At 35.5% G+C, this 24,528-nt stretch overlaps 1 protein-coding gene across 2 annotated transcripts in view; it reads left to right on the plus strand.

Annotated features, from left to right (window-relative positions):
* KLHL18 (Kelch like family member 18) overlaps positions 1 to 9,960 on the plus strand; it is a 63,929-nt gene extending 53,969 nt beyond the window's left edge. Inside the window, exons 10-12 of one of the 2 annotated variants that reach the window (XM_067125876.1) lie at positions 1,964 to 2,133; positions 3,351 to 3,587; positions 4,840 to 9,960. In XM_067125876.1, coding sequence (XP_066981977.1) covers positions 1,964 to 2,133; positions 3,351 to 3,561 — 381 coding nt within the window. In that variant the 3' untranslated portion in view covers positions 3,562 to 3,587; positions 4,840 to 9,960. Of the gene's footprint in view, positions 1 to 1,963; positions 2,134 to 3,350 lie in introns of both variants that reach the window. The other variant, XM_067125875.1, reaches the window with a different exon arrangement.
* The last annotated feature ends 14,568 nt before the right edge of the window (positions 9,961 to 24,528 follow it).

Genomic DNA, 24,528 nt, shown 5'->3' on the forward strand with positions numbered 1-24,528 from the left:
GCCATGCCTTTCCAATAACTTCAGAAATAAAGGAATTTTTACCGAGATCAAAGACCCTTCCATGACCTGGATCTGTTCTTTCTCTCTCTCTCTCGAGAACTTAATGGAAGAGAGGAAGGTTTTGACACCCAGGGATTGGGCTCCAGGCTCCCAGGAGCACCTATCAGCCTGAATTGTTTTTTTTTCCTCACCTGACTTTCACCTCACCTGGCACCAGCTCTACCCCAAGCTTCTAGGAGCGCCCACCAGCTCCCGACCAATTAGTTAGCCGACGACCAGCTCTGCTGGCCCCACCCACAGCCTGGCACCAGCTCAGTACACCCGGCCCCAGCTTCCGGTGGTCTAACTCCAACTCTCCTGCATCCCTGGCTCTGGAGAAGAGTTGGAAACTCATTTTCTGTTGGAGTTTTACGATATGACCTAAGCAGGATTGGAAGCATAGGAGGTTTTCATGACCTTTAGTGTTCTAGCACCCTCCATCTAAGAACGTATGGTCCTCTCTTGTGATTGGACTTGTTTTTTCTGACGCCACTCATAGTTTTTGGAGAGCTATTGGCTTACCTTTAGTGGAAGCTAGACACATCAGTACAACCTCCCCTCATAACTCAGGCACTGTGTGCCCCTGATGTCCGGTCTACAATCAACCTTCTCCAAGACACTCCAAGAAGTAAGAAAGCATTTTGCTCCTTTTTAGGGAGACTAAGGGTGTCAGATCAGCTTCTACCTCCTTAGTTTTCAGGCAATGTATGCCCCTGATGTCCATTCGACAATTGTCCTTCAGGAAGTGTAATCGATCTTCACTTCTCGCCTTTCAAAGAAAGTTAAACAGTGTTAGATTCTGGCAATACCATGTGATCATTATTAGTAACTGGCATGGCATCATAGAAGGAAGCATACGATTCTCTCCTATCTATTCACCTTGTAGTAAGGTGTCGAGACTTGTGGGAGCTGGAGGTTACAATTTACCTGGAGCACCCATCACTGTCAGTGAATGGGTCATGGTCTGTTTTTCAGTGCAAGTGACAGTCATATCTGGTTGTTTTTATTGGTACTGCACCCAGGGCAATTATGTATGCTTTGTCGGCCATCGGTGTACACCTTCGTTGCAAAGCTTAATCTCATACTTTGTCAGCCAACGGAGTACTCCTTCGCTGCGAAGTGTTCCACTTGAGTAGAAGCACTCCTGGCTTTACTGCCACGCTGCTACAGGTTAAGCAACAACCAGAGGCAGTTCTATACTGCAGGCTCTCTTAACTAACAAGGAACTACAAGTATTGTAACAATGCTGGCAACTTATCTATCATCTCAAATCATTACATAAATTAATGGTTGGGAACAGAATTTGTCCATGATTCCCCACCACCTTTCAATGTGGAATCAGCTAATGTAATTACTGGGTAAGTTACATATATAAAAATGACATGTATATAATAAAGTTTCATATATACTTACCCAGTAATTATGGACGGAGCCCTCCCTCCTCCCCGCGCATGGACATAAAGCATAAACGTAATGACGAATGTTTGCCAAGTAGTTCCTGATACTCTCGTTAGTGGGCGAGACCAGTCACCTGCACTAAATTGAAGCACTAACCCGCGAATTTTTTAATTTAAGCTACCGAGGCAAGAGAAACTCTTAGCTAATGTAATTACTGGGTAAGTATATATAAAACTTTATTTTATTATAAAAATGTCATATTATGATTATTGGATCTGTACAATAAAACTTTTTTTTTTTTTTTTTTTTTTCCACAAAAACATTACATTACTGGTATTTCATTTACATTAATAGTTGTACGTACAGTATGGAAAATTTTCTTTGATATAGGTAACCTTTTGGTTTTTATATCAAGAGCAAAGTGTTAGAGTACCTTCTCAGCAGAAGTTACTCTCTCATTAAGCTCATCATTAGAGTTTACCCTCTCTCAGTTAGTGTCTAAAAATGTGAACTTGCACATTTACAGGTTGAACGTTATGATCCCACAACTGGTCAGTGGACTCTTGTTACACCAATGTTGAGTAAACGATGTAGGCTTGGTGCTGCTACCTTAAATGGAAAATTATATGTTTGTGGAGGATATGATGGTTCAACCTTTCTGAGGACAGTGGAGGTGTATGATCCAATTACTAGCAGGTAAAGTGGCGTTGTGTTTTGAAAGATTTAATGCTATGAATTAAATGTCCATTTTTTTATGTTAGGAGGATTTATGCATGCCTTTAGTTTTATGTTATGCTTTCTGCTATGGCAGGCTCTTGTACATAATGTGTTGTTGGCCAACAAATTTTGTATTGCTACAAAAGGAAATTATTGCAGTGCAAAAGAATTTAAATGTAGAATGTATTGGTGTATAGTAGTAAGGAAATGTTTTAAGTATAAGTAGCTTCATTTATTTTTAAATAGAGTTAAATAGCTGATGGGGAAAATTATTTTCTGACAAGTTAGTTTGTAATTGAATATTGAGCAAAGAAATGGGCTTTTACTGTTGATGAATTAGTGTCACCTTATTTACACATGTATTGCACAACTCTTGAAGACTAATTTCATTGTAAAACATTTTACTTTGTCATGTTGAAGCTGCAACATGAAAGGCTAGGCTATATCTTTGCACACTGTTCTGTTCCCCTTTTCAATGGTTTAGCAATTTGACTAACATAAAAATAGTTACGCAACTTGCACGGAATTGGATATAGACGACTTTTAATGTTGTTGGTAAAGTTTCCTTCCTAATTGCTGCCTTTGTGCAGTGGTGCTAGTGTTTATATGACATGGTACAATGTAGAATAAGAGTTGCTGTGCTGTTTGAAATGCTGGCTGCTGCGTTATTATAAAATTTTGGTTGAATATTCCTTGACACACCCAAAATCTTACATTATATCACACCTGTGTCACCATTCTTTATTTTCCTGTGGATTGCATGGTAATTTATTGCTAAAAGGTCACAAAATGAAAACACTACCCATATGTCTCATTTTGTCTCATACTAAAGTCCCCCAAACAGTGTTTATGATGTAATCAAAGCTTTATAAGGGCTTTATAGTTAAATATCTATGTCAAAAGAAACCAAAGGGAACAGACAAGACACTATAAAGAACCTTTAGCCATTTCTGCAGTTCATCGCTGATATTATACAGTAGAATTGTATATATAAACTTAAAAAATAGGTTGGAAATAATTATGGTAGATTGAAGGAACTAAAACAATCATGAAAATTTTGAGTTCTAATAAACTCTTTACTTGGTATTCTTTGATCTTTTAAATGATTAATACTTGAGAACAGAAGGCTACAGGTAATTTGGTAATGTTTGTTTACTATAGTTAGTTGATGTTTAGTGATACCTAGTATTTTGCAGGTGGTCATTTATTGCTCCCATGAATGTGACGCGTAGCAGAGTTGCACTAGTAGCTAATATGGGTCGTCTGTATGCTATTGGAGGTTATGATGGAGTGTCAAACTTGTCGACTGTTGAAGTCTATAATCCGGATCTTGATCAGTGGGAATTCATCACCTCTATGTGTGCTCATGAAGGTGGTGTCGGAGTTGGTGTAATTCCGCTTCCGTAAGCCTCTTGCTTATAGCTGCTTACCGTGTAAGTGTTTATTTACTTTATTTTTTGAATTATCAGAAAAGCTCATTGTTTTGTAGAAAAAAACTTTTATACCAAAATGTTACAATGTTGTTCGTGTTTCTAAACATATTTAGGATGTGTAGCATTTTTGTTGCATTTCAACTGCGTTCCCTATATGTAGAATTGTAACATTGATAAGTTTTGTTACTGAAGTGAATTTACTTTTCCCATTCCGTTATGTTGACTACAGTACTTTACACTGAAATTTTCTCTGATGGAGTCTCCCTTAACCAAGTTGCCATGGACTGTTTACTACCATAATTAACCCGGTTAAATTATTTTTTAAGCAGCAGTCTAAGGGTGGTGTCAGTATTTGTATTAGTCAACTTCAGAAAGATGTATTGAAGCAAGAGTACAATCCATAATTGTAAAGCAGCTTATAAATTTCTCAAAAAGATGTATGTTTAGGTTCTACATGAGAATGAATTTCTGTGATATTAATACTCGTAATGTTTAAGTTTTTGACATTTTTCTGATTAGGTAAAGGGTTTTCATAGTGGAGAATTTTTATTTAACTTAGTATTGTTGATGTCTGTTACATAAGCCTTATTGTCAAGGTATCGTTGACTGAAAAGTGACAAGGCTAATCATGTATAAAAGTTAACATATTTGTTAAATTAAATTGAACTCATGCTTGTTATTGTTGGTCTCTTAGTGACTTGGGAACAGGTATAACCTCTTGTACAGTTAGAGGGGTAGACATGGGTTGGTTAACTTTTCTTTATCAGCCAAGGAAAGTATTTTTGTTACTTTTGTCCTTTTCTTTGGCTTTAAAGCATAAATAAATAAATCAGAAATAGGTCACTTCCTGAAAGATTGGTTTGTCTCTTTATTGAGTAATTTAGTCAAGTGAACTAGACAGCAAGATTGGAAAAATTCTGTAAGTTCTTGATACCGGTAGTTACAATAAGACCTATATGACACAGCTGTAAAAATAACAAGGCAGTAAGGTTTGGCACCAAAATTCAGCAAGTACTTAGATTGAATTTTATGATTCAAAGCCATTTGAGAGTGCATGACATCAAGTGTATGGGTAATTGTCAGGGGATGTAGATTTACTGTAAATTAATAGGTGCTGTATCAGTGGCAGTGCCTTGGGAACTTTTTCTATTTTATTTCTTATTTTACTTATCTTTGAGGCTACTTTTTCTCTCTGTGTTTTCAGCACATTTTCTCCTCGAATAAAAAATATTTATCTGGGCATTTTTTGCAGATTGTGAATGATGGGAGGAAATCTGTATTTCCTGTAAAATTTTGCTAAGATTACACTATAATAGATGCCAGGAAGAGAGTGAGAGTGCTTAGTTTTACAAGTTGCTGTTGATTTCAGGGGTACAAGACTTAGGTTGCCTTGGCTGTGATGGTACAATAATTAATTAAGGATATAAGAGACAGGTTATGAGAGTTTAATTAAAATGATACTGCTGGTCAGTTCAAAGAAAGAAGGCACAGGGCATGACCCACAACAGCAATTCATCAGGAGATCCCCCCAGTGTAAATGTGCCACTTCAGATAGCTTCCTGGGATCAGGGTCCAGATGTCTGCAAGACTTGGAAAAAAATATGATCCCACCATGTCATATCCCCCCAAATTTTTTCAGCTGTTTTAATACAGGCTGAACAATTTTTATTTTTTATAAATTTTCTATACAATACCTCCATTCCCTTTGCCCTCTTGCTTACACAACTATTTCTTATTAGTGGTGGGTTTTCCTACTTCATTTTTTTTTCTTTTGAACTGTGATGCAAGAGTTTTTGTAAGGGTCATGGTAGTATATAGTTTTGGTCTGGTAACTTTCATTTTGATTGAGGAAGGTACTGACTTAGAAACCTTAGTAGGACTCGATTATAATGTAAAATAGTACATTATCAGAAATTTCATTTTTAATTGAAGGATTTAAGAAAAGAATATTTACATTATATAGATTGGTATTTGTATTATTTGTTTGGCTGTTAATCTTATGATTTAGGACACTTACAAACCTTAGGTTTTGAAACTTTAGGTTTTCAAACTTTTCTGGGTGTTGTCATCTGTAGTTGATGTTCGTTGATAATACAGTATAAGGTTCTTTGGATTTTATATCCAGTTGAACTGTTGCTACATACTTAGAAAATCTTTCCCCAGTCAAATAATTATAAGTTGTCAGTGATTTCTACTTAGGCAATGTCTGTTCAGAGAGTATATACACCTCATTTGCTACTCTAATTTTTGTGCACCCTAGTAATGTTTCTTTTTTATTTTTATTTCATTATTGCTCCTCAACTTTGTAAACTGGAGTATGATGGATGCTAGAAATGCTAGAAATATGAAAATGGCTAAAGATATAAACTAGCACATTGGAATGTCTTGCAGGTTAATTGCCAGATGCTGTAAAAAAGAAATTATAATATGAAAATTTTAAAATGATTCGTTTAGTACTGTAAAAAGCTGTTGGATGCTCCCTCAGACAACAAGGTAGTAATTGACGTATGACTTTTCGATTATCCAAATTTTTGTTTAGTCGTGATGACTTCTTTTGATTTACATATATAATTTAATTTTCCGTTTTATAAGAATTTTTCAGTATGGGCCATATTATTATAAGGGATTGTAAATGTACATACTCTGTATATCTTGAGGTTTTTTTTTTTTTTTTAGGAACTGCCTGCTTTGCTTATAAGTATAGTTGTTTGGTTTTCCTGAAATTTTCAATTATGTGACTTGCTATTACTGTACTGTTATATATATTATTTTTACTAGTTACCAACCAATTGCAGTTGACTCTGGGAAATGGAAACCTGTCCCTAATCTGTGTAGTTATCATCATCATCATCAACCCCTATGGAAACTCTCTGTGGTATTGCTAAAACAGGCATTCGACACTTTTATCACTTTAATTTATAAGTTTACTTACCTGAAAACATCAAATTTTTGGTGCAGACTTACTGTTCTCTAACATCTTAAATGCTTGTGGTTGGTCTGCCATTACTCTACATTAGTTAAGTTATGAGAATTATTTTGTTACCCCTGATGAGGTTATGTAATTTTGGCTGGCTTGGTTGCTTGTTTGTTTGGAGAATTACAAAAAAACATTTTGTAGATTTATAAGAAAATTTGACCCAAAGTGGAACTTGTTACTGACAGCGAGTGATTAGACTAAGAGAAATCCATGTCTGGATTAGAGACGTTTAATGGAGAGAGTGGGAGGTGGAATGCTCAGCGTTAGCAGAGGTTTGTGATGTCCAGACATCTTTAGTATTCACTATATTTACATGTGCAACTTACTTTGGAAACATACTATACCAATGAACATGAAGCCTTTGGGTTTTCGTACATGGCCTTTAACACCTATGGTATTAAGTGGAAGAGCTGTAGCCAAGTTGGAGGAAGCATTTAAATCAGTTCTCAGTAACTCAAAGGCTTTGTTTTGGCCAAGTAAATAGAAATAATAGTCCTAGGATATTGTCGAGGGATGTGCAGTCTTTAAGGTTTAAAGCATTGTGGATTTGTATTAACACTATATTGCCTTGTTTACAAGCTTATAATTCTACAAGAGTTGATATGGATTTATAATTGTCTGAAGATCTTGAAAATATGCTTTCACTGTGTTATATAAAACTTATTGGAGTTGAATCACATGTGAAAAGACTGGAGTTGAATCACATGTGAAAAGACTGGAGTTGAATCACAAGTGAAAAGACTGGAGTTGAATCACATGTGAAAAGACTGGAGTTGAATCACATGTGAAAAGATTGGAGTTGGATCACATGCGAAAAGATTGGAGTTGAATCACATGCGAAAAGATTGGAGTTGAATTGCATGCGAAAAGAGTGGAGTTGAATCACATGTGAAAATGCCTAGTGGGTGTTCTGAGTATTTAGTTTCCAGTTGATACACATGTAAAGAAGGGCTTTATTTGTTTGTTCTAAGTTCACTGTATTAGACAGGTGAAGTAAGCTACTATGAAAATTCCAAAGAAAAAACTTACAATCATAGTGGTGTTGGATATTTAGCTAATGGTCCTTAAATCTTTATTGCTGGGTATGGCAGAATTTTTCCCCATGGATCACTGTTAACAACCCTTCCCCTTGTTTAAAGGCATATATATCTTTTACATTGTCTTTATATAAAAAATATTCCTGTATTCAACACTCGTTGATAGAAGGTAACCTTTATAGCCTTATTGTATCATACCTTTTTTATAGTTCATAATTTAAGTATATATGCTGATTTAATATCAATACGATCCATGCATTATGGGTAGAGAATATGAATATAAGCCATTAACTGACCCTCAGAAGATACAAAAATTTACATCTTTTGCAACACGCATATAGCAGCTAAGGTACACAATTATTCCTCTGCATTTACGGTAAATAAAATTTTGTCAGTTGACAATGACTGAATGAGTGACGCTGAATATAGACAAACGTAATTATTCAAAACGTCTTTAGCTTCTTGATAGTCAGTATGAACATATGCCAAAGTAAATACTGTACTGCATGGCATAAGAACATGCCGAAGTAAATACTGTATGGCATAAGAGTAGTATATCCATTGATAACAATAAAAGTTTTTAAATGAATTTGATTTAGCATTGGTCACAGTTGCCGTACTGTATATCTAATTAGTGTGTCTAGGTATTTCTGTTTTTCCCTGATAAAAACAGTTGTAACATTATTATTGTGGGTAGTTGCAATAGGTTTGATTGCTGCTTATATTTTTGAAGCTCTCTTAATCGGTAATTCAGGAAAACTTGCATTTCATACCTTTCTGCTCTAAGGAACTTCATTTGCATTTGCTTAACTCTTCCCATTCAGTATTACTTGGTGCTACATTATGCTAACCTATTGTGTGGCTAGTAATGTATGGTGACTAACCTTATTCTTTTCATAACTAGTGACTTTTATTCTGAATATCTATCTTGGTTAAAGCATAGTTCATGACTTACTTTTAGATATCGCAGTGTGACTTGTATTTTAAAATTATAGTACATTATTACGTTATAGTTCAGTATACAGTAGTTTACCATTGAATTGTTCCATCTGTAATTTATATGCTTGAGTATATATATTTAGTTTTCTTGATTTCAAGTATACAGTAAATCAGTTTTTTGGAAAAGGATATTTTTCCTTTGTCAAGACTTTTATGGTATTAATTCCATTACATAAACTGATGCTCTTTCTCAAATTTTTCATGTATAGAGTGGACATATCATAAATAATTTATATCTGTATGATAGGATCTCATATAAAAAATTTCATAATGTATAAAGAGGATGAGCTTTTCGTATTTAAGTTCATCCTTAATAGGCTGAAGAAAGAAATTGATCAGATGCTTAGCGACAAACCATTTGGTTTCAGAAAAGCAGTTGTTGTACAGATCCAGTAGTTGTGTTGATGGATATTGTGCGGAAGAGTTTAGAATTTGTCAGTCATTATCTAATGGCTCTTCTTGATTACAAGAAGGCATTTGATGTTGGAGTTCTGTCAGTGAATTTACAGCAAACAGTGTGGTGATACAGGTTAATGTTAATGGTTGTTTGCCCTTCTCATAGATTTTTTAATAAATGCTATTTTAACCAGCTAAACACCTTGAACAAGATTCAAAAAGTTTGCTTAACCAAATGCACCTTGTATCTAGAGAGATGGACCTGAAGGTAAATCCAAGAAAAATGGAAATGTGGAGCACATTGCATAGACAGAGGGTTGAGATAACATTATTAAGTAAGGATTGTTGAGGTTGAATCCTTCAGATATTTAGCAGTGATGATTGGGTTCACTTGAATTGGAATTTAAAGGAAGGGTAAAAAAAAAAGACAAATAGAATGAAATTGTATATGAAGTAAGGTTACTTGTGTCCAATCCAATCTGTATTGCTGTATAGACTTGAATCATGGTATAATGGTGGAATTTTTTTATATCTACAAGATTTTGTTGACTTGAGAATCCTTCAAGGAAATTGTGTTGGGAGTCTGATGCAGGATAGAGTGAGAAGTATCATGAGAGGTATTACAGAAATCCCTATGTAGATGAGATAGTAATGAATTGCATAGAGATGACTTCGACTCTTGTTTGCACCACACCTGGGAGAGTATACAGTAGTATGTGATAGGGTCACCTGGTCTGCTCTGGGTACCAGAGGAGTTGAAAGACCCAGATGTACTAGGATGATAACTATGAGAAAGGAGGCTGGAGAAGAGGGAATGTTTCTGGAAATAAAAGTATAGGAAAGACGTGTGACAATTTCACAGAGGCCTTTGCATCCCATGGCATTTTAAGCAATGATGGTAATATGAAAAGATTACTGCTCCTGGACATTCCATCTGGCATCATTAAAATAATTCATACATAGTTTATGTTAAAATAGCAACATTTAAATGAAAGTGTCTTGTTAATGTAGAGAAATTAGTGTTTATGATGAGTAATACGTTCAGAATCTTTGTATCTCAACTGTAAAATAACTTTCATACCCATTTTGGACATCAGTGTACAGTATAGTAATTAGTTATTGAGGAGAGACTTCCATTGATTTTTATAGGGGTTTGACTTGAACTGAACTTCATTGAACTGCCATAAATAGTACATAATAATATAATGAATTTTTTCTTTCATGTGAGATATTAGGATACGTATGTACTGATATTTTTTCATTGCAGATTATACACATTTTATTTCATATAGTAAAACCCGAAGCCGGGTAAACACTGTAGTTAATCGCCGAATGATGGTCTTGCCATTTGAACTTTATATTTTTGTGATATTTTTCCACTTCAGCTGCATGCCTCAAAGCATAAATAACCAGCAAGTATCTTGTAGACATCTAATTTGTTGATGTTTTGTTGTCAAGTGTTTAGGTTTAATTTGTGCAGAAACTTAAAAAAAAAAAAATTTTTTTTTTTTTTTTACTGATTGCTACCTAAATGTTAGAGTGTAATGTTGAGCTGCAATATTTAAACTTGCAGATGTAGTGTTTAAGCCCTCAGTTTGCCATTGCTTACTAATATTAACATACAGTATATTTAATTGTTGTTGTTAGAACTTTCACAGTTTTCATTTACATGTGTAAATTTCTTCAGACTGGAATGGTCTCAACGATATTTCTCAGTGTGTGTTGTTATATTCATATATTTGTCACAAATTTTTCAAAGGTTCATTTTAGAAATAGAAAAAATGATTTCTACACAGGAGTAGTGATAGAACTGTAGTCTAGTGAAGGTATTTATATACATTTATCAATTTGTGTAATTATATGCAAATAGTAGGTATATATAACAGAGGCAAAGATTGTTTGCACAGCATTGTATCAAAAAGTTTCTTTAAAAAAGCATAATGAAAGACAAAATCCAATGGTAATTGGATACAGTGCCCCAGTTCTGTTATCTTTTGTTGTCTGACATAGGTTTTCAGTTTTGACTTAAACTTATGAAAAATTGGTAATAATAATGCATTTCATTAATTTAAGTTACATAATTTAAAGATAAAACATTTAATCTTTTCTTTTAATTGTGGAAATAAAATTTTATATTTTCACAGCCTTTCAGAGAGAAAATTCATATTTATATTTTCAAGTTAGAAAAATTTACATTTTAAAAGCTTTAATATTTTAAAAAAGCATCTTGTCTATCATTCAGGAGTGACTTAAATATATGATACATCCATATTCAACAGTTTTTGTGCAAAACATATGAAAGAGTTTTAATAACATAAATGTATGTAGGAAACATTTTTTTTTGCCCTGCATTTAAGCTGTTATTTGAAGCACTCTTGTGTTTATATTTGCCAGTGTCAGATACACTGGACTATTATCCAGTATGTCATGTGATTGATTTTTAAATGTCATTGTATTGTAGTACCAGCTAAACATAATTACATATTAAGATTTCATGTCATTAGGCATAATACATTTGGTTATGATAATGTGATTACTTGGCATTTTCAGTTTTAAAGTTGTAATATTAAATGGATTGAGCTCATGTATTGTGCTCAGGTTTTGTATAAACTATTGTCAGAACATTTAGTTTAGTATTTGACACTTGCCAGTTGTTTCATGACAAACCCATGAGTCATAATATCCTTAACATTTAGTGTTGAATTCCCAGTCACAACTTCTGAAGTATTGCTTAAGAAAAGAGAAGAATGGCCAGAACACCATGCACTGAGTGAATGCATGCACGTGCACCTCTAACCCACTTGTAATAAGGAACGTCTGGTTTCACTCTTTTGCAAGTATCCATTAAGACACCACTTTCTTTTAGATTATCTCCAGATTTGTTTTGTTTCATTTTGAACATTTCATCATTTTGGTAATTTTCTATGTATTTCATTCCTCCCCCTTTCCTCCAAGTCAACTCTATTCAATTTGTAAGTACTGCTTATCAGTTATGTTTATGAAATGCTTTCTTTGTCCTTAGTCAGTTCAGTAAGATTTCCTTTCTTCACAGTATTAAGTCTCTTCTGTTGCAGTATTGCTTGTGCTAATTACTGAACAAGTCAAGGTTGTTTAGTATGAGGCATTTTGTCTTATTTAATTACAGTGATTCATTTTTCTTTACTTGGTTTTCAGGTTAAGTATTGTAAATTTTCTCTTGTCAGTTATGCTGTTGGCTTACTGCTGTAATTAATATTTATATTAATTATCGTTTGTGCTGTGTTCAGCAAAATACATTTGTTTCCTGTATACAGTAACCATTAATTTTGTTTAGATGTATGTTTTTCATTTAAACTGTCAAAATACCCAAGAGAATTTGGTGGTGCCTTCCAAGTAAGGTCTGTCAGACGTTCTCTTGTGTGCTATTTGCCAAAGTCAACGTTCCACTCCTGTGATAGCTCTCGCTTTATGTCAAACACCAGTTAGTGTGGCTTGAAAAGAGGGAAACATATTGGTTCAGGAAAAAAAATGCCTGACCTTTGTCAATGCTGCAGCTTCAACCACTTCAGAATCTACCTTTCTGCTTTTGGCATCATAAGCCTCATCAACTTTGCAGAAGTTAAAAGATCACGTCTTGCAGTGATGTCCCATTACCAGCTGCATGGCGTACCATCTCAGTGTCATGTCTTCTGTCAGTGATTCTCATGTTTCTGTAATTTGGATTGCTACCATGATATTTACTGCTCAGGCTGTACTCCTTCAACTCTCCCTCCAAGTAGTTTGGTGGCTTCGTCTCTTAATTTGTCTTGCTCATGCTCACTTAACCACATACTGCTCACGCGCTGACCATTTTCTCTAATGAGCAGCTTGCTTCAGCTCCCAACTGTTTCTCCTGGAATTAGGAATGTCACTCCTGCTTTGGTTGCTTTGATGCATTGCTATACTGCTTCTTCACTTCATGTGGTACTGTTGTTACTGGCAGCTAACACATTTACCAGATTTTGCTCAAATCCAGGAGAACATTTGCTTCTATATCTTGTCATTTAGGAGCATTTGCAGCATATGAACACAGTACAGGTGTACAATCTCTTATCGGTAATTCTAAAAACCGAAAAGCTCTAAAACCCAAAATGCTTTTTTGGAGGAAAGTAATCATTTGCAAAAGTTAAACAGTACAACTATATTGATAATAATGATGTAAATAAAAGCTGTTTTGATTGTTGTATCCTATTACACTACAGTAAACCCCCCGTTTTCATGGGGGTTGTGTAACCCCCCCCCACGAATAGCTAAAATCCGCAAATGCTTAAAGCCCCTCAAAAAATGCTTAGAACTGCCTATTTTGATAGTTTAAACACAAGAAAACCCCTCTAAAAATGCTTATACCTGAGTGTTTTAATAGTTTTATCACAAAAAGTGCATTTAGTCATGAAAATGATAGGAAAATACAGTAATTATTGAACATTTCTCAGTGAAAAATACCGCAAATGGGTGAATTTTCTGCGAATAATGGGTAGATACATTCCACAGAGAAATCCGTGAATCGTGAGAATGCGTATACAGGGTTTAGTGTATATTGTATCATTATCATAGTGTTATTGTATTACAGAGTATAAAAATTGTCATCGTACGCCATTTGCATATGATATTTACAGTATCAAAATCTCAGCTGATTTAGTACTGTTGACACCTTCATTGCCATTTGTTGCTAGAAGAAACATAATTTGGAGATACCTTTTCTTATAAAGTAACAAATTTGGACTTAAAACATGTTTATATTCTGTAATACAATAACAATACAATATGATACATCCAACATACTGTAATAGGATACAGCAATCAAAACAGCTTGTATTTACATCATTATTATCAATATAGTTGCACTGTCTGACTTTTGCAAATGATTACTTTCCTCCAAACAAAACATTTTAGGTTTTAGAGCTTTTCAGTTTTTAAAATTACGGATAAGAGACTGTAAACGTGTGCTGTGTTCGTATGCAACCAATGCTCCTAAAATAAAAGCAAATGTTCTCCTGGATCTGAGCAAAATCTAATTATAAAAGTAGGTGGTTTGATTTTGGCAGTTCGGATGTTGCTTTCACCTATTCCAAAACGTTTTGCAGCTGTCCTTTATTCATTTTATATATTTATGTAGCTTTATCTCTTAAGACCTTCTCCATTGTGTGAAGCATGAATAAAAATGCATTTTATTTTTATACATGAAAGCTACCAATGAGAATCGGCAAGTTTTCACAACTTGACAACTTGAACGCAACTCCTAATAGACACTTGATAGTTATGGTAAATGTCGTTAGCAGTCAGCTGTTTCTCGATTCGGTTGTTTATGTCAGTACAGGCTTACAATCCTTCATCTGGAATTCTTAAAACCAGAATTTTTTTAGTGGAGGATGGAGCAACAACATAAGGTATTACAGTCGAAGAGGGAGAGAGAGAGTACTGCAAAAGTCGAATAATAGTCGTATTGAGAATACAGTAATGACTTTATTAAAACTGTTGTTTTACTGTATCCAGTTATATTGCATATATTATTTTCTTATCGTATACAAAATATGAACAAGCGATCATGCGCCATTTGCGTTCTACCAATACCACTGTCTTTTGTTGCTGATTGAAATTCAGAGATAAGTTTATGTAAATTATCAAAGCTGGATTTTTAAAAATGCAAGTACTGTATTTATAAACTCAGTAAATTAAATGAAGTTTATGTGATTTTGCCACTTTCAGACAATGCTTTTGCCCTCAAAACATTTTGGAGCCTGCTTATCGTTCATTCCTTTAGCCACACCTGCTGCTTAAATTTAGTGGCATAATTTCTTAACACCTTCTATACTGCGTGAAGGATGAATAAATATTTTATATATGTAATTACATTCAAGATAAATTTTTAACTAGTCGACAACTGCAACATAACATTTAATTAATTTGTGTTGGTTACGGTAATTAACATCAGCAAACCGCTGTTTCTCAGTTCGGTTGTTCTTGTCAGTACAGGTTTACAACCTGTATCTGGAATTTTTTAATGGAGGATGAAGCGTATGGTATTACTGTATCTGTAATTATATTTCATGTATTATTATTATGTTATAAGATATGAACAAAGGAATCATAAGCATTTGCGTTCTGGTTCTGTTTACAGTCTTAAAATCATCAGCTGATTGCATTTTACCGACATCATCACTGTCATTAGTTGCTGAATGAAACTTAATTCTGAGATATGTTTCTTTCATAAATGATCAAAGCTGGGTTTAAAAAATGCAATTATTTTTAAACATAGTCAGTTAGATAAAGTAAATATAATTTTTGCGGTTTATGTTGCTTTTGCCGCCAAAACATTTTGCAGTCTGCTCATTATTCATTTCTCCAGCCACCATTATAACCTGCTGCTTAAATTTTGTGGCATACTTTCTTAACACCTTCTTCATTGCATGGAGATGGATAAAAAAATATTTTATGTATAGGATTACACTGAAAATAAGCAAATTTGAACAAGTCAGCAATTGTAACGCAATTCTATAAACATGTTGGTTACAGTAGCTATTATTGGCAACAATTTGGTTATGTCAGTACTTGCTGTTGTTTGTTTATTCCAGTGTTTTGCATGCAGTAGCCAGTGGTTGTTAATTATAAGAAATAATGAGTTCTTACATAAGCCACAGCTTGGTAAGCCTGGTTGAATGTATGATGATTTGCACTTAACCTACTGAACTTTGCTTCTAGGCCTATTGACTAGTTAAAAGGTAACTTACATATGCCTTACTGAAATCTACTGAAACTGAGACAGGCATAGGAAGCCTAGCCTAGTACTGTATGATCTAAAAGAAACCCACACATAAAGCATATGCCCATATAATCAATCAAAAATGCATCTCTCACTATACACGATATATGTGATGAAATCATTTTGGGGACAATTTTAAGGATCACGTGATACACAAGATCAAATGATACAAGAGTATGTATGCAAATAACAGTTCTTTTTGATGCTGTACATTTTGGAGTTTTATGGAATGTATTTTTGGAAATGAAATGTGCTTGTGTGCAGTATTTAGAAGCAACCTCAGTTCAGTAGTTAGAAGCAGCCTCAGTTCCAAAATCCAAAAAAGTTAAACACTGCTTGCCCTGAGGATATTAGATAAGGGATTGCAAACCTGTATATTTTTCTTTTTTAATACCCCAAATTACTTGATTCAACCTCATTTTCATGGTGTTTATCTGTCTAAAGGAACCTATAATATTCTTTGGACACTTGGTCCTTGACTTTTTGTCCTCAAGTGCTCCTTCACCCACAGAACTTCACAATAGTAGACATAATCCTTTGCATCTTCACACCTTAATAATAGTTCAGGCTAATTACATTGGAGGTCTCTGCCATGAAATCTGTAGAAAAAAAATATTCACAGTTCCCTCACTCAAAGGTGTGTATGCAGTCACTCAGTGATGGGTTTTCCTGCTAACTTCTGCAATGTTGCACAGGGAAGAAGTATATGTCTTAGAAATTCAACACTACAAATTAAGGCAAGCGTGTGAAAAACATTGCCAACTGGTTTTGTAGAGAAATATAGCCAACAATATTTTAGAATAAATTCACAAAACCTATTAAATTTATTGAGCTCCTGTGATGTTGGAGCTTCTGATTCATAGTTTGCCATTGCTATATAACATGACTTGTCACCTGGGGTTTTGTATACTGAACATTGTAAAAAGATTAACTCGCCTGAGAAATTTGGTGCCATTCATGTTTTGCTGTACAGCACATCTTTTTATAGTTTGTTCTTGCAAGTATAAAAGAAAGTATTTGTAAAGTTTTCAGCTTTATTATACTGTAGTTGTAAAGAATACCGGATCATATCTATGGTTTGAATATTGATTCAATTTGAATTGAAATACTGTCCCTTGGTGTTCAGGGTTTATCCAGACTAGTAGCACAAAATTAACCATTTCAGAATACTGTAATCTTAAATTCAGTGATAATTGTGATATCAGAATAGTTTCTGCATTTGCACATCAACTGTATATGAAAACTCTTGAGATAGTTACTGGATTTATATGTGTATTGGACAGACTCATAGTGGCTTTTGTGCATAATTTTACAAGATTTTGTAAGTTATGGAGCTTCTCAGTACTATACTGGGTTAGTGATTAATATATGAATTGTACTGCTTTCCTGATCAAATTATTGCTCTCTTAATTAAATGAGAGGTATTTAGCGTAGCCAAGTTTTCAGATAATTTAAAGTAAAAGAAAAACTGAACAGGCCAGGTAAGTTACACAAAAGCTGTATCCACCTGCTTAGTGCTTTTCAGTTTAGCCCTCATAAAAGAAATAGGGAAAATAAAAACATATATTTATATTCCTTTTAACCTGGAAAGATAATTTTTGTGTCTTTGAGAAAATTTCTTTATGGATTACCAACACATAGAGAACTTGAAATCTTGATAAATATGAATGCAGTTTGAGTGCTGGGAACCGTTTTAAGATCTTGTTCATAAGTAGTCTTGTATATTTCCATCCATGTTTTCTAAATAAATGCTGTTGACATATTGTAACTAAACAAGTGATACAATCAACCAAAGAAAATAATTATCACAAGACTTCTAAAATCCCAGTTGTACACAAATAAGGTAGAGGTTCATGCAGCTTGCCACTGAATGGTTAATCTTGACTGGAAAAGAAAAACCAGCTTTATCTTTTGTTATATACCCAGTATACTTTTCATGTGCATTAAACTTTTTTTTTTTCTACAGAACTTTAAAAAAAATTAATTGTGTAGCTTTGACATTCACATTTAATGGCAAATTATGTCATGGAAAAAAACTAGTATCTTACAAATAATTCAATAAATACTTATTACTCTTATTATGTTCATTTTAATTTAAAAAGGGAGCACTGGCAGTTCACCATGTAATCTAAATGTAAAATTCATGTATGTGTAATTAGGATGTTCTCACTGTAATAGTGTGCTGTGAATGCAAGAGTCCATAAAAAAAAATTTACTAGGAAAAACCATATATTCTGTTCCATAAAAAGCCCATCAATCATATACAGGCAGTCCCCTGGTTTACATTGGGGGAAAACCATAAATACTGTTCCATAAAAAGCCCATCAATCATATACAGGCAGTCCCTGGTTTACGACGTGTTCCATCCCGATGCCACATCGTAAGTCAAAAATCGTCAGAACCCGAAATATCATTGAAAATCATTTGGGTGTCTTGTAAATGACGTAAACTACATTTTTATCAAGTTTTTCATTAAAAACCTCCAAATTTTGTCCATTCTGCCCTTTTGAAGCCATATTTCTTCCATCGGATCAGCAGCATAAACCCGGAACATGCGTTGGAACCCGGGAAATAATTTTTTATGAATATATTTGAAGAGCGTCGTAAGCTTGAAATGTAAGCCAAGCCCATCATAACCCAGGGACTGACTGTATGCCTTCATTTGCAGTCTTGGATGTCACAAGAGTTTTAAGGGTTTTTTTCTTACCACAGAATAGCAATTTTTCACATGTATCAGTCTGGTTAAACTACTGTAATAATAATAATTTTGGATTCACAGATTGGAACCAACTACCTACATTTTTTACAGTTTTTGAGTCTGTAGCACTGTTAACAGCTCTTGCCATCATTAATATTCATTATCAATCATTAATCATCCAAGTCTGTAGCACTGTTAACAGCTCTTGCCGTCATTAATATTCATTATCAATCATTAATCATCCTTACATCTCCCTCTCAGCCTTTGCAGTTTTTTGTTTCAACAGTTATCCAGTTACTGATAAGTCATTATTAATCATAAATCATTCTTACATCTCCCTCTCAGCCTTTTCAGTTTATCAGTCTGTCAGCTCTTCAGTAGGAGGGTTAGTCTCCATAAATTCTGGAGATCCAGGTAGGTGATAGGTTCATAGCAGTGGGTAATGTAGGTTGGCATATTACATATTTTGTATGAAAATTTTTTTCCATATTTCAGACTTGTTTCTGATTATTAACCTACCCCTTTGGCAAGTCAAGTTTTATCTATTAGGAGAGTTGTTAGGCATCTTCACTTTATTTATTCATTCCTGACATCAAGAAATTTAGTCTGAGGTTATTAGCCTTTAGATCTCACTTGAATGGCAAGTGGATGTTTACAGTGAACTTACATTATTATACTAGTGCCTTGGTATGCACTCAGTGTCTTTTCAAATACACTTACGTAACATTCCGAGTTGTCTAAAATTGGTCATCGACTCAAAGCCCCAAAGTACTCCAGTATCCTTCAGACCCACTCAAACAATGGGCTCTTGGCTTCTCAAGCACTCCCTTAAATTGTGATATAGTTAAATGTGATTGATGTACTGATTTCCCACTTCCTAGTCCCACAAATCTCACTTGTATTTAAATGTCCAGATTATATGAACATTGACAAAGACTCCTTTTACATCCCTTGGTATTTTGCTATTAAAATTCCCTAAACTTTTCTGCTCAACATCATTAAAACTTCTTGGTTAATAGTGGAATCCTTGCTCACTTTATTAAAAAAAGTAAATAGAAACATGCAAATATCATTTAACCTTGAAAAAACTAATTTTAAATTTAATGCACTAAGCAATAGTTTCTTTAAAGGTAAAATTTTTTGCATACACTAATGCTGCTGTAGTACTGACAGTATCCCCCAAAACCCAAACATCCTAAGGCTAAAGAGGTCAATATTTTCTTGAATAAAAAAAGCTTGAAGGTGTTCTTTAAATCATATTACATCAGACATAATTTCTTTATCCACGATCACCAATATTCAGGGCCGAAATAATAATAGGTATTAGAAATATATGGGATTTTCTGTGGAGTTAATTTTGTTTTTATGGACTGTTTTTAAGTATATGTTGCAAATGGAAAATGAAACACTTGAGCAAAGCTGACCAGATGAGTCTTAAGATTTTTCATAGGACTGATATATATTGGTATTAATTTGCAATATTTAAGCTAAAGTGACAGTAAAAATGAAGACTGCTGCAAACCAGATATTCTCACCTGATAGGTGGGAGTGGGGAGCCATTGCACTCGGTGTGTGAGGTCTAATACTGTTTACAAATATGACATGTCATGTTTTTTTTCATAACTATCAAACCCGAGGTCTTTACATATGGGGAAAATCTCTCAAGCGCAGCTGGATCCGGTTAAAAATAGAACAGGGTTTGGTGATTTGAGTGTATCAGCCAATGGGGGGAGAGTAGGCAGAGCCTAACTTCCTCTTCCCTACAATTACGCTGTGACTCACCAGTTATCTGTAACTGCCTTCAAGCAAGACGTACGCTGTCCTTTCTAGCACAGAAGCCAGTTTTCTACGCTCTTCCTATTCTCTCTTTGCGTTGGCACTCTGGTCGGGCTGCTCCTCAAGAAGTGTAGTCATTTCGCCTTCTTCCTTTCATCCTGCTCAAGAAACAAGGGTTAAGATCATGGCCGTTAAGAAAAACGACTAGGCAGCTGTAAAGAAGTCGACATCACATTTGAGGGAACATTCTCATGGTCAGGACTGTTCCTCGAGCGGAAGGTAGTGGTTGGAACGACTCACCCATGTTGGGGCTTTGAGAATGGAGAGATCTGTTGGGCAAAGCATCTGTGATAGTGGCTACCACTCACCCCTTAGTGCATACCGACACCATTGTGGTGATCGATCCAGGGGTAGTAACCCTGGCATTATGGATAGCTTTTTCTCTGGTATATTTAGCAATATTTATACCTAGAAATGTGTGCTATTGGAACCATTTCACTGGGTGACACAGGTCTTCCCCCAGAAATAGATTTTTCCGTTGTCAAAATCCCTTTTACGGTAGCGGAACTAACCACGGCCGTCCTCTATCCTGTAACACAGTCCACGCTCTTGTTCTTGTGGCCAGGACACTATCAAGACAGTCTCTTCTCGTTCATTGGAACGATACATACCCAAAGTGTTAAGCCCTGACAGTCCTTATGCTCCAGTAGTGAATAATGCCACAGAGTCGGTCCACAGGCCAGGTCGATTATCTCATGGCCTGGAAACAGAAGGTCCTTTTCCTCTTTATGCAGACAACTAAGAACTTCTAACTACATGTGCTGAAGTGGTGGAACTCATTCACGGGTATAACAAATTAACAGAAGAGACGGTGGCTTCCAGTTCAGATTATCCTTTATCCTTTGGGTCTCAAAGCCCTTGTTGGGCCCCAAGAAAGAGACTTAGGCATCATTGGAGTCACCATGTTCTAACCATGCTGACTGTCCTTAACCAAGTGAATTCTCGTCTCTGGACGGGACAACTCACTTGGGTCTAAGCAGGTCATTTAAGCTGCTCCTTCCTCCTCTTCCACGACAGATTTTTTACATAACTCCAAATGTTGGGTTACAATGGAGGCAGGTGGATCCAGACTTAGGTCGGCTAGCCTTGGGTCTTTCTTTAGATCAAACCCAGGCAGAGGGCACCTCTTTACACACCAAGAATGGGCTCAATCTGTGGCCAGTGACAGTTGGCACAGTTGGCAAAGTTTCCTGTGGAGAGAGTGCCACCTTTCTTAGACTTTTGCAGTCCGGTGGCAAGACTTACTTCATATCAGGCTTGCCTAACAGCAAATATGTGGGGAAGAGAACAGATGCTGCCCTCTCTAAGATTTCTAAATTTGTTGGCCCTGATTCTACCTTGGCACTGAGGAATGGGAACAATTCTAGGATCTTCGTCACTCTTCCCTATGAACCAAGTTGAGGCTGCAGTGGATAGATGAGGAGCAGACAATAATGACCGTCTGGTCCACCGGGCTGTTAAGTCTTATGGTCCTTCACGTGCCAATGTAACTCAACCTAGATCTCACTCTGCTGCTTACCCTTTGCCTGAGAGATCTCAAGCCACAACGGGTCTTGCAGGGGCCACCAGCCTTCTCCTGCTAAGACAACTCAGCAGTGTCCCTTTTCTGCCCCGTCCTACCAGACCAGGAAGAGGAGGCAGAGGCAGGGCTTGAGGAGGAAAATGCTTGATGGGGTGCCCCTCACCACTCACCTCTGTTGATGGGTGGGAGTGCCTGGCAAGCCATTGGGCAACTTGGCAGCAGCATGGAGCAGAGACCTGGGTAGTAGATGTTCTGCAAGTGGGATATCTACTCCCCTTTGAGTTTCCTCCTCCTCTCTCCGACTGTCCATTCCATCTAAGAACATACATTCAGGGCTCGCCGAAGGATCTGGCTTTTCAAGAAGTGATGGTAATAATGAAAAAACGAGCTGTGGAGGTTGTGAAGGGTCAATCCCCAGGTTTTCTACAGCCAGATCTTTCTAGTGGCAAAGGCATCAGGGACTTGGAGACCAGTCATAGACCTGTCTTCCCTGAACTTTTTCATTAGGGAAACTTGTTTCAAGAGGGAATTGTCCTGCAGTTCTAGCAGCCATCAGGAAGTCCAACTTTACACTGACGATAGACCTGAAGGATGCGTACTTCCAGATTTGAATCCATCAGTCATCTCTCAAGTTCCTTTGCTTTGCTCAGGGAGAGAGAGAGAGTGGACCAGTTCTAGGTATTATGCTTCGGCCTGTCTATACTCAAGATACCTCGACGACTGGCTGGTCCTGGCGAGTGCTTGGGTAAAGTTAATCCAAGACAGAGACTGTCTACTCCACTTTTGTCACAGCATAGTCCCAGCCAAAGAACAATGTACTTGGGCATGCTAATAGAGACAGTGGCAGCGAGGGTCTGTCCGTCAGATTGACGCATCAACAAGTTAAAAACCATTGTCCAGTCCTTCTTTTCCAGACTAAAACAACCAGCACATCAGTGGCAGATCATTCTGGGTCACCTGACGTTGCTGGAGAAGCATGTTCCTCACTTACGGACTAATACACCTTCAATCCCTTCAGTGGAGACTGAAAGCTAGTTTTGGTCCCCATCAAAGGATTCTCCCTTTTTCCGAGTTCCTCTCTCAGAGGAAGTGAGACAGGACTTGGCATGGTGGCTGGATGAATTGTACTGTCCATATGTAGTATATATCTATCACTATGTAGCAGTCCTCTGAAAATGCCCAAGACAGAGTACAGTATGACAAATTAGGATTTATATACTCAGTGTTTCATTTATCCTATGGTACATGTGCATATAAATCATGTCAGTATGATTGATTACGTACATAATCACATTTGTGAATTTATAATATAAAGCATACTAAAATGCTAACTTTTATGTTAGTCACCATTCTCTAAGTAAAATTTTCAAGAAATTTTACATGTATAGGAAGCCATCATATGTGTAAATTGTACTTTCCAAGGAACATGCATGTTCAGAACAACATATACAAAACAGATTTGTGTGTGTAAGGGTGTCTGTAGCCTACAGTAAAAACATGTTGGCAACTTATCCCATCTTAAAGATGGCTGAAAACAAATCAATGATGAGAACGAATCTGTGACGAAGGCTTGATGATCATATGAAGTACTGGTTAGAACTACAAGTCATATGAAGTACTGGTTAGAACTACAATTAAGTCATTGGCGTATATTCAAAGTGTTGTGCATGTGATAGGCTGCCAACATGTGTACAACATTTTATTGTGTGGACACATCCTTACATACATCTACAGTTTATATACATTATATTTTGTGATATTAATGTAATGCTATATAAAGTATAATAAAAGTAAATTTCTTCTTGGTTGTTGTTACTCCTTATTTAATCATCACTGTTTGTATGAAATTTGATTTAAATATTTTCATAAAATAAAACAACTGTTGAGACAAACCAACATTTTTTAATGGCATATTCAAATTATTTTGGTCCTAAGTAACATTCTCTGTAGTTTGGAAAAAACTCAGAAGGAAAAAACAAAATACTATGCACATGTTAAGTTTGCATTTGTCAAATTGCCAAATGAAGTTGACATTACAGATACACCAGCAATTATTTAGGTTACATACCCAGCATGCATGATCATAATTTTTCACCAAACAGAACCAAACAAAAACTGACATTCCCGAACCAGTTTAAATTCAATTCTGGGTTCAACCTAAAATTCAATCTACAGCATAATGTGTACATTAAACCTAAATGTAATTAAAGTAAAAATGTGTACAATGAGCAAATACTCCAAACAAGTAAAAAAAACTTATATTATATTTGAAGTTTATAAAACTTCATTATCACAGATACAATAAAAAGCATAAAGTATGCTACCTGACTGTAGGGAATTCATTCATGAAGTTTTCAAAAAGGTGAGTCTTGGAGGAATATGCTTTTAACTATTCTTGCAGAGAATTGCACAAGTAATACAAAATATTTAAATTTCCATTGACTTTTTTAAAAACCTGGCAACAATTATGCTAATGAATAAATTACGACTTACGGAAAAAACTGAAAGGCCTCCCAGTAGATATCACTACAGTAATTTGCAACAAGTAAACAAAAATATAGTGTCCTACAAAATGAGTTAATCTGGTTATAAAGCAACTTTAAAGTAATGAACTCTTCACTGTATCACATTGCATTTCAGTACAACACAAAGGACTGACACTGAAAAGTATTGGACATGAGGATACTTACAAAATCTT

Source organism: Macrobrachium rosenbergii, chromosome 23 (genome assembly GCF_040412425.1).
Source record: "Macrobrachium rosenbergii isolate ZJJX-2024 chromosome 23, ASM4041242v1, whole genome shotgun sequence".
Lineage (NCBI taxonomy): Eukaryota > Metazoa > Arthropoda > Malacostraca > Decapoda > Palaemonidae > Macrobrachium > Macrobrachium rosenbergii.